Raw genomic sequence first — 10,877 nt, 5'->3', positions numbered from 1 at the left:
AATTCTCATCATCTCGACAAAACATTAAGATGAAAGAAGGAATACATCCATTCATACAAACAAAGGAAGAACCATTGTTCAAAGCATGGGAAAGATACAAGAAAGCAAGTGACAAGGTGGATTTTCAAGCGTTCTATGAAGGATTAACCTCAGAAACAAGAAGAGCAGTAGATTACTTCTCAGATGGCCTACTCAAGGCAACAGCAACCATCCAAGGAACTGCAGAGTTCAGTGACAAAAGAGCCAATAACCAACACTCATTTGAGACCCCACGGAATGCAATTTCAGAAAAGGAAGTAATGAATCTTGAAGGAGTGAGAGCAATCATGAATCAAAATAAACAGCTATACCAGCAAACTCAGCAGCAATTGGAATTAATAGCTAGACAAATTGATTCTCTACATTCTGCCACAGTGAATGCATAATTTCCACCATGGAAACCACATTCTTATCTAAGAATGAGGGAATCTCAGCATCAGGAACAAAGGGACTTCAACTATAACAACCCCAACTTCCCAAACCTGCAAAAACACCACCATACCAACAAAAATCACTACACACCACCCCAATATACACACCTCCGGCCGTGTCCTACCTCACCATCCGCCCAAAATGACTTACATCAATCACCATAATTAACACAGCCACAACCAATCCTAAACTTCCAAAGACTCTATGTTCTAGAAATGATGATGGAAAGGTTTATGAAAATTCAAGAAATGACAATAATAGAGCAGGAGGATATAAGGAAAAACCAAGAGGCATATCTCAAGAGAATTGAAAGGCACATGGAACAACTGGTTCAAAACCTTGCTAAACTGGGCGAGAGAGAGGGAGATATGTCCCTAAGAGCCACTGAAGATGACTCAAAGAACAGTGAAAAAGCTGCTGGGTTGAAAGGGAAAGCAGTTATGGAAAACAGTGAGAAGGCTACGGGAAAAGAAACAACTATCAAGGAGAAGCCTACGGTGAGAGGAGGAAACCAAAGGCAACAGAAACCTCAACTTCCATGATCAGAAGATGAAGGATGTCAAGCTAGTGACAATAAAAGAGCGCTTGTTGGGAGGCAACCCAACCTGAGGTAGTTTTCTGTTCATAACTATTTTAATAAAAAGGTTAATTAGTTTTATCTATAATGCAAGAAGCTAAGTTTGGTGTTGCACACCAAAACAATCTAAAGGAGAATGCAGGATTCTAAGTTTGGTGTTTCACCAAAATCCCATTATAAAACACATTCTCACTTTCTGCATAATGCTGGCTTCAAGCATGTTGGATGAACTAGTTAACTATTCTGCTGTTTCCTAGTTTTCAGTTTTATTGCTTTTGAAAAAGAAGAAGAAAAAGAAAAAAAAATTTATTATCACACATGGTTAATTTGATGCATGAAAACCATTGGCAAGGTACTAAGTTTGGTGTTCCCACACCAAAGTAAGTTCAAAAGCCCATAAATAAATCAGCCAGACTAACCATTGTTTCCAAGTGCTTGGGGAACAAGCAACTTTCAATATCTTTGCAGAGGTCCATACAAGCTTTTGGAAGGATTAAGAATCATCAACCAAAGAAACAAAAGATGAACCTAAAGGCCAGCAATGATGATGATGAGAAGAAGGAAAGCAAGTGAACTCCAAAAGGTTGTATTGTTAAGTGATTATCTTATATCAAACACTGCTATGATTGAGAGTGGTTTAGTTTCCCTGATTATCTGTCTGTTTAGCATGGTTTCTTTTCTGTAATTCATTAAGCAAGATGCTTGATCATTCACAACATTTTTCTCTTCAAAACTTGTTTGCACTCAATGTTCAAAAAAATTGCATCACATGAAAGTTCTTTGAAAAGAAGGATTGAGGAATTAAACAATTTTGAGGCAAGCAAAAGATTAGGAGAAGTGGCGGTTCTAGTTGTATGATTATGTATTGAGGTTGCATGCTTGTGAAAACTTGCATGGGAGCTCATAGGCAGGACATGAAGTTCAAAGAAGTATTATGGAGATTCTCAAAAATTTATTGATCCAAGAAGCAGCAAACAAAACAAAAGAAAGAAAAGAAAATACAAAAACAAAAAGAACATGGCCCAAGGCTCTGAGCATCAATTACTAGGCAGAAAAAGAAAGAAGAAACAATGACTCAAAGAGTTGTTAGCCTAGTAAAATGCTTGTGGTTGAGTTGTGTCAAAGAAAGAGGCTTGAGCAAGTAAATCCTTAGGGGTGCTTCAACACCTAATACCTTAAAACCAACTGGTTTAGGAGTATTGATTGAAAGCTTATCTAAAGAGCCTCTTTGAGACATGACACTTAGAGTCAAGGCCAAAGCAAAGAAACTATAAGCTGCTTCAAGGTGACTACATATAAAGAGATCTCCATGATACCATTTGGATGAAAATCCTAAGACCTAAGACTCCCAATATGTGAGGACTAGTAAGCACTGAAGCCCTTGTATGAGCATATAATTTAGAGTTCACCCCACTGTTACTTAATCACTTCACTCACAGGACTTTACAAGTTGTTTTTCAATCCATCTTAAATGAAAGAACCATTGAGCATAATTTATTCCTTGCTTGGGGACAAGCAAGCTTTAAGTTTGGTGTTGTGATGAAAAGTCATCTTAGCCTAGTTTCACTAGCCTTTTTCTTTTGTTTTCAACTGAATTATGCACTTTCTTGAGCCATAAGCAAGCCAATTGGGTAGATTTTCATGTTTCCTTTGATTTAATCAACCATGTATGAATTCATGCTATTTCATGAGGTTTTATGCTATAATTGTCACATATTATGAAAGAATGAATATCTCATGATTTTGAGCATAGCATTGATGTGTTTGGTTGATTAATGATAGGTGAAGAAAGCTTGGAGAAAGGTTGAAGCAAGAAGGAATGGTTAGGAGGAAGAGAGGACAAAAAGTTTGAGCAAAAGTTTGCCTCAAACTTTAGCTCAAACTTTTGGATTAATTGAAAATGAACCAGGAAGCAAAAAGCTGGACCAAAAGTTAGCCTCAAACTTTTTGGCTAACTTTTGGGCAAAAGCTGGAGCAAAAGTTAGCCTCAAACTTTTTGGCTAACTTTTGGCATCACAAAACACTCCCTGGATGAGCAAAAGTTTGCGCCAACGTTAGCCCCTAACTTTTTGGCTAACGTTGGTGCATGAAAAACACTCCCTGGACTAGCAAAAGTTTGCGCCAACGTTAGCCCCTAACTTTTTGGCTAACGTTGGCACCATGAATAAGCAAGGGGAGGCCAAGGTTGGAGCAAAAGTTAGACCCCTAACTTTTGCCCCAACGTTGGTATCAGCAAGGAAGGGTGCTGATGTGAAAAGTTGGAGCAAAAGTTAGCCCCTAACTTTTACTCCAACTTTTACTCAAGCTTTCATAATTCCAACCCGGTTCAATTCGGTTCTTCCCCAAACTCCAAGAGCAATCAACCAAGGCCTCTCTCAACCCAATTCCATCAAGATCAAAGGCCCAATTGAAGGCTTGAAGACCATTTGAAGAACGTGTATAAATAGCATAGGATTTAAATTTTTCAGGGAGCTTCCCTTTTAGTTTTTCAGAATAGCTTTCTTTTCAGTTTTGCTTAGAGCTCACTTTTATTTTTCTTAGCATTGTTGTTTAATTCAAGAGAATTTGGGAGGAGAATTGATCTCTCTTCTTCCTTGTTCTTGCCCAGCACTCTTTACTTTTCTTGTCTTGGATTTTGGGTGGAGAATTGAAGAAATTCTGTTTCAATCTCACCTTGGGATCTTGTTTAATTTTCTGCTTAATTGAATTTCAGTTTCAGTTACTTGCTTCTTCATCTACTTTCTTTGCAATTTACAATCTCCTTTGCAATTGTTCTTGTTGGATCTAGGAAGGCATCGATATCTAGACTTGGTTTTCTAGTCTCTTGGGTCCTGAGATCTAAATTCCAATTTTACATCCTCTGTTTACTGCTTTTCATGCTCATTTACTTTTCTGTTTTAGATCCGATTCAATCCAAGTCTTCTTCTATTTTTCTGCTTGTTGCAATTTTACATTTCCTTGTTTAATTTCTGCAAATCCAACTCCCCATTCCCTTTACAATTCAAGCCATTTACATTTCTTGCACTTTAAGATTTTGCAATTTACATTTCTTGCGTTCTAAGTTTCTGCCATTTAATTTCTTGTTCTTTAAGATTCAGCACTTTAATTCCTGTTCTCTTTAATTTCATGCCAATTACCCATTCCCTTTACTTTCTATGCAATTTAAATTCTGCAAATCACAAATCTCTCAACCAAATCTTGATTCGCTTGACTAAATCAACCACTAAACTCTAATTGCTCAATCCTTCAATCCCTGTGGGATCGACCTCACTCCCGTGAGTTATTATTACTTGATGCGACCCGGTGCACTTGCCGGTTAAGTGTGGGTGTTTTGGAGAAATTCGTTTTTCCACGAAAATATCCCATCAATAATCCTCTTAGTTCTTTTTGTTGAGGGTTTAACTGCAGTTGAAGAAGGCTCTGCCACTAATACTCATTTTGTTCCTCTCATTGCTGATGATTTGGGAGCAGCTTTCTCCTTGCCTTTCTTGGTGGCCATCCTGAAAGGGAGAAAAGAGAAAGTATGTCAAAATGTCAAGGGGTAGAGCAAGGAAGAGGATGGTATGGGTGGAAATCAATGCACATTAAAGATGAATGAAGTTAACACATGGTCATGACTGCATGTGAAAATTATCATGAGGAATATAGTAAGTGCATATGGTGACAATTAAATGCAAGGTGTTTATTGGCATGTAGGCAAAGGCATGAGTAGCATAGATCAAGCATTCAATGTCCATGTTAAATTACCCCAAAATTCAAACTAACAACCTGTTTGGAATAGCAATTATATTAAATTAATAAAATATAAAAAAGGCTTTTGTGAAAAGTAGGCATTTAGAGTAAAAAGAAATAAAAAAATAGTGCACAATGCCATACGGGCATTTTCACAAACACATAGCATGCATGGTAGGTAAGCTATTGAAAATAATAAGTGGAACATGCAAGCAACCCTTTTAAAAATTAACATAAAATTGCCAAACAAGTTCTTAATAATCCACAAGCAAACCATAGTGAATAATAATGACCCTACTAAATATCTAACACCAATTAAAAGAAAGAGAAAGAAAATGAAAAATATAGATAATACAAGTAAAAAGAAAAAGAAAAGAAGAAGGGAACTTAAATTAAGAAGAAGAATAGAAAAGTAAAGAGGGAAGAAGAAAAGAAAAACCTTGTTAATGGTGATGAGAGAGAGAATAGAAAGTGAGAAAAAAGGAAGGAGGAAGAGAGGGAAAGAAAATAATGAGGGGGAAAAGAAAAAGTAGGATTTGGGGAAGGGAAAGATAAAATATTTGGAAAATTAGGATAAGCTGTGCGGCGCAGGCGACGCGGACGCGTGAGGGACGCGTTCGCGCGACTTGCGCTTAAATGAATTGACGCGGTCGCGGCAGTCACGCGGACGCGGGACTCGTTTTGTGCTACTGGCGCGAGGGCAGCCTCGCGCTCGCACAACTCTCTGTTCAAAACTTTTTTTTGCCAAAAGCCAGGGTGACGCGATCGCATGATCGACACGATCGCGTGAGTGGCCACTATAGGGATATGACGTGGAGGCGTGAGCCATGCGTCCACGTGGTAAGGTTTGTGTGTTCAGCACCAGTCCAGCACCACTCTAGCACAACTTTCGGTCGTGCACCCTTTCTTACATCGATTTCCAGGTCACGCGGCCGTGTGAGTGACGCGGACGCGTGGTAGGCATGTTTCCCATGTGACGCAGACGCGTCAGCGACACGGTCACGTGGGATGATTTGTGCCAAAGGCACGCCTCCAGCCACGCTCCCGTGTGACTCTATGTTCGATTAATTTTTCTCTCTGAGCCACATGCGACGCGGACGCGTCGCGGCTTTCCCTCTCTTTTTTTTTTTAAATTAAAAATATGCAAATGCAGATGCAAACTAAATGTACTAATAAAGAGAAGAGTTATTGAATAAGAAAACTAAGAATAATGAAAGGAACGATCATACCATGGTGGGTTGTCTCCCACCTAGCACTTTGCTTTAACGTCCGTAAGTTAGACGCTCCACTAGCTCAATCTTCAACTGTGAGTGGATCCTCCAAGAGGAAGATATCTAACTCCTTATTTTTCATCACCTTCTCACCATGACATAGCTTCAGATGATGTCCATTCACTTTGATGAGTTCAGAGCTTGAAGGGTGACTTAAGTGAAAAACTCCGTATGGCTCAGCCTTCTCTACTCTATATGGACCTTCCCATCTTGATCTCAACTTGCCTGGCATGAGCCTCAGTCTAGATTTGTAAAGGAGGACTCACTACAAGAAAAATACCCATTCAGCCACACTTTTTTTAAGCTACATTTGAAAAGCGTAGCCTATTCTATGAATAGGCTACGCTTTTCTCCGTGTTGCCTTTTTATAAGAGAAAAGGATACACAATTGTGGCATCATTTAAAAAGTGTAGCCTTAGGTATTATAGAAATCACTTATAAAGCGTAGCCATAGGTTGATATCTATAGGTTCACTTTTCGTATCAAAGGAGACGCTTTTAAAGGGTAGCCTATTTGTTAAGTTTTAGGTGCATTTTAAAAGTGATGCCTAATGTATCTAGTGCAAAAAAATTTAACGCAACTCACAAACACTTAGTAATTTTTTGTTTACTTTTCTCCCTCACTTACCCTCTTCGCGTGGTGCCCTAACCTAGAATCAGAACCCATCTCACCTCTCTCTTCTCTCGCCACTCTATCCTTCAAGCCTGTCGCCGGCTCCTCAAGCTTTGGTCGCCCCGTCAAGCTCGTCGCCGCTCAAGCTTTGGTCGCCCCCTCAAGCTCGTCGCTGCCTCAAGCTCTGTCGCCCCCTCAAACTCGTCACGGCCTCAAGTTCTGTCGCCGCCTCAAGCTCGTCGCCGCCTCAAGCTCACGTCGCCACCTCAAGCACGTCGCCGCCTCGAGCTCGCGTCGCCGCTTCGAGCTCGCGTCGCCGCTTCAAGCTCATCGCCGCCTCGAGCTCGCGTCGCCACTTCAAGCTCATCGCCGCTCAAGCTCTGTCGCGCTCTATCATAGTTCGTAAGCTCGCCTTCCTGCTTCGGCCATCAACGCTTCCTTGGCCCTGAGTCTGGGTTTAGGGTTTCAGCTTCGGCTCGGGTCTTCCATCAACGCTTGCTTCGTCTCTCTGCCTATGTGAGTTTCATCTTCAGCCCTGTTATTCCTCTTTCAATTTTATTGCTGTAAATTATTAGTACATCTTGAATTTATTGCTCAAAGTTGAGTTTGTTGCTGAAATTATGATTTAGCTAATGTTAATCTGCTGTAAATCATATTTGGAGAGTTGAAGTTTTTTTGTTGCTTCCTGAAAGTTATCATAGTTTAAGTTTTTGTTGCTGCCTGAAAGTTATCATAGTTATCATAGCTGAATTTGTTGCTAGAATTCTAGAAGTAGAATTTGTTGTCAACTGTAAGTTGAATTTGATGCTGAACATATCATAAATGTGGTTGTTGCTGGAAGTAGAATTTGTTGCTAGATAATTGAGTTGAGTTGAATTTGTTACTGATCCTTGTTGTTGTTGTGTTGAATTTGTTCTGATTAGGCGAGGTTCTGCGATTATTTGTTTTTTAATTAAGAAGCATCATGTTCTATTTTTAATTTGTTTTTGGTTTTGATGTTTCCCAATTATTTTTGTGATCTTTGTTTCAGGAAAGTGCCATGAATGGCAGGCAGAAGGTTGAGAAAAAAGGTTTAATATGTTACTCCTCTTGATTTTGAAGTTCTTTGATCCCAGTTTCTTCATCTTTTTGTAAATTAAGCATTCATTTCCTGCTTCCATCATGTTAAGCTGTGTTTGATTGTTTTGTGCTCATCATGTTAAGCTGTGTTTGATTGTTTTGCAGTGTTACTTGATGTATATATCTCCTCACTGTTATAAATTTCTTCATTGATAATATTTTAAGTTCTTGCTTTCTTATCATCTTGTACTTTGTTCAAGAGTTGTTGCAGTTGGGAGCTCCTGAGATTGTTCCAGATTATCCAGTTCTTTCTGTTGACGACCTAGCAGATCAAATAGCCGAGGTTCTCAACCTTTTTGGGTGAGTAAGTTCAAGCTTAATCTGTAATTGATTTCCATTTAATGACATAAAGAAAATTAGTTTACACCAATTTCCATTAGGCTTTGAATATTGGCAGTTGTTCGTTTTGAGAAGGCAATCTCACCCCAACATTCTTTTTGTCTGCAGTTTTAGTGCAGTAATGTGCATGGGAGTAGCTGCCGGGGCTTACATTCTTACCTTATTTGCTGTAAGTTATTATGTTGGTGCTATGCAGCCTCTCCCCTTTTTAAATTACATTAGAGTTTCAATGATGGATCGTTCAATTTTTCTAATGGTTTTATGTTTACAATATATGAAGGTTTTGTCAGCCTCTCCCCTTCTTGTTTTGTCAGCTAAGGTTTCTCATTTGGCGTCTGCTGTTACAAAAACATATCTTTTACTCTGGTTTGTTTGCTTTTCTAATTTTGATTCCCCTTGTTTATGAAGGGATACACTGGTGACAAAGAGAATTTGGGAAAATGCGAACAGGTGTGTACTAATTTGTTATAGCCATATCATTATTTATGATAGCTAATTTAGTGTAAATCTAAGTACTCAGAATTATATAGGATATTGTTTGTAGGCTCCATAACTAGGATCCGTCTACCAGCATTTGATTTCTTAGACCCTTTACTTACTTTAAAATCTGATAGGGAGTTGGGAGGAATGGTGGAGAAATGAAGTAGAGAAGAGAGGAAACTTATTTTAAGGGGGAAAAAAAGAAAGTTTAACATTAATGATAGGTATATTTCAGGGCTAAGGTTATCTTTGGATTGAATGCTCTTGTTGGAAGAACATTACAATCTGGTTCTGCAGTTGGACCATGGAACTCTTCCAATGCAGAATCTTTTATCTGTTATACTGTAAGAAAGAATTACAGCATTGCTGGTTGGGAATTTGGTAAGTGTATGCTCCCTGATTACATATATGCCAAAGTAGCAAGCATCAGTGTAATTGATTCAATAAGACTAAAATTAAAAAATGGTGGTTTTAAGACTCATTATCTTTGCCACATAGCAGGATTTCACATTTAGTTTCTAACACAAACATTGCAAGTCTTTCAAGTTCTTTTTGCGAAACAAAAATAACATGTCTCTCTTGATAGAATTAATAGTTTAAATGAATTCCTTCTTGCTTGTGCAGGCAATGAATTGTGCGGGAGTGGAGTTGGAGCAAATGTTTCTGCAGATCAATATGCTTCTGATATTGCTGCATTAAGAAACATATTTCATGATGTATATAGAGGGATCAGGCATAAGCCACTGATCATTGCTCCCGGTGGCTTCTATGATGCAAACTGGTTCCAGGAATTTGTAAACAAATCTGGTAAATCTGTTGATGTGGTATCTCACCACATATATAACCTTGGAGCAGGTATCATCCACCAAAAAGGAATACTACTGTTATAATATTTGACAAATGTTTATGAATTTTGGTTATAACAAAAGCTACTACTTTATCTTACATACAGGAGTTGATGAGCACCTAATTGAAAGAATTCTTGATCCATCATATCTTGATGGAGTGGCTAGCACATTCAGTGGCCTCAAAAACATACTTCAAAAATCAGCAACCAAAGCAAAAGCATGGGTTGGTGAGGCAGGAGGGGCTTACAACAATGGCCACCATCTTGTGTCTGATGCATTTGTCTACAGCTTCTGGTTAGTTTAACTAACTCACCTTGAATTTTTTTTATTATTTTTTAATTTTTTTTGTCATTGGAGATTCTACAAGCATTTACTCTAATGTTAATACATCATAACACAGGTATTTGGATCAGCTTGGAATGTCAACTGTTTATGACACCAGAACATACTGCAGACAGAGTTTGGTTGGAGGAAACTATGGATTACTAAACACTTCTACTTTTGTGCCAAATCCAGATTATTATAGGTACCAAATATTAAATTTCATAGTTGAAGGATGTGCAGCATGTTATTGTGGACTATCTCATTTTAGCTTTCAAGTGTCATTATTACAGAAAAATATATTGTGTGCTCATTTTACAAACTCGCACATACCTTTCTACCATTGGTTGAGGGTGTAGACTTATCATATGCAGATCACACATTCTATCCAATGGTGAAAAGATGTGTTTTGTTTCGATATATAAAATAAAAATGAGTACAAATTATACATTCCTTCTTTGTGAGCTGATATATCTAACTTGTGTTCTGACATATATAGATGTTTACTTCATTAGTTGCTTACCAGATCCACAAGATCCGCAATTGGATTCAAGTAGGATAGTCTTTTAAAGCTTACTGACACTCGTGCTTCTAACAATAAGATGACACTGAAGCACTATCTTTGCAAGGTATAATAACAATTGCACTAAAGGAATATATCATTTGATCACTTACCTTCTTTCCATTTTGCTATTTTGGCTCTAGGTTCTAGCTGATAGGTCGCCTGGACTGCTTGACTTCCACTTAGACCTTGTAAGCCTGGAAGCTGCGACTAAGGTGATGATTTATGCTTGGTTGGAAAAAGAAAATTATTCAACTGCTAATTGCTAGTTTGGTTGGTTTATTGGTTCTGTTTCACTTTGTTCCCCTGTAAAACTGAGCACATATCTCCTCCTCTGACTTCTTGCAATGATATGTGTATCACTTTCGTTTCTTTGTGGCTGAAAATTGTTTGTGCAATTCTGGTTGTTGTATTTCTGATTTTGTGCACTTCTGTTTGCTATGGCTGAAAGTTATATTGCTATTTTTGGCTCTTTTCTTTTCACCATGAACTAGAAGAAACATGGGATGACTTGGTATATATGAATTTTTCCCTATTTTTTTATT

The 10,877-nt window shown here is 38.3% G+C and overlaps 1 protein-coding gene across 1 annotated transcript; it reads left to right on the top strand.

Annotated features, from left to right (window-relative positions):
- Positions 1–719: 719 nt before the first annotated feature.
- On the top strand, positions 720–10,137 carry LOC140179255 (heparanase-like protein 2). The gene is made up of 11 exons (XM_072217935.1): positions 720–968; positions 7,694–7,733; positions 7,888–7,898; positions 7,994–8,065; positions 8,180–8,290; positions 8,402–8,487; positions 8,530–8,571; positions 8,837–8,982; positions 9,226–9,456; positions 9,554–9,743; positions 9,850–10,137. Exons 1-11 carry the CDS (start codon positions 720–722, stop codon positions 10,127–10,129), a joined length of 1,458 nt encoding a protein of 485 aa, XP_072074036.1. The 3' UTR covers positions 10,130–10,137.
- Positions 10,138–10,877: the final 740 nt, after the last annotated feature.

The sequence above is a fragment of the Arachis hypogaea genome, chromosome 15 (genome assembly GCF_003086295.3).
Source record: "Arachis hypogaea cultivar Tifrunner chromosome 15, arahy.Tifrunner.gnm2.J5K5, whole genome shotgun sequence".
NCBI lineage: Eukaryota > Viridiplantae > Streptophyta > Magnoliopsida > Fabales > Fabaceae > Arachis > Arachis hypogaea.
The sequence above is the reverse complement of the archived record's forward strand: the minus strand, read 5'-3'. Positions and strand labels throughout refer to the sequence as shown.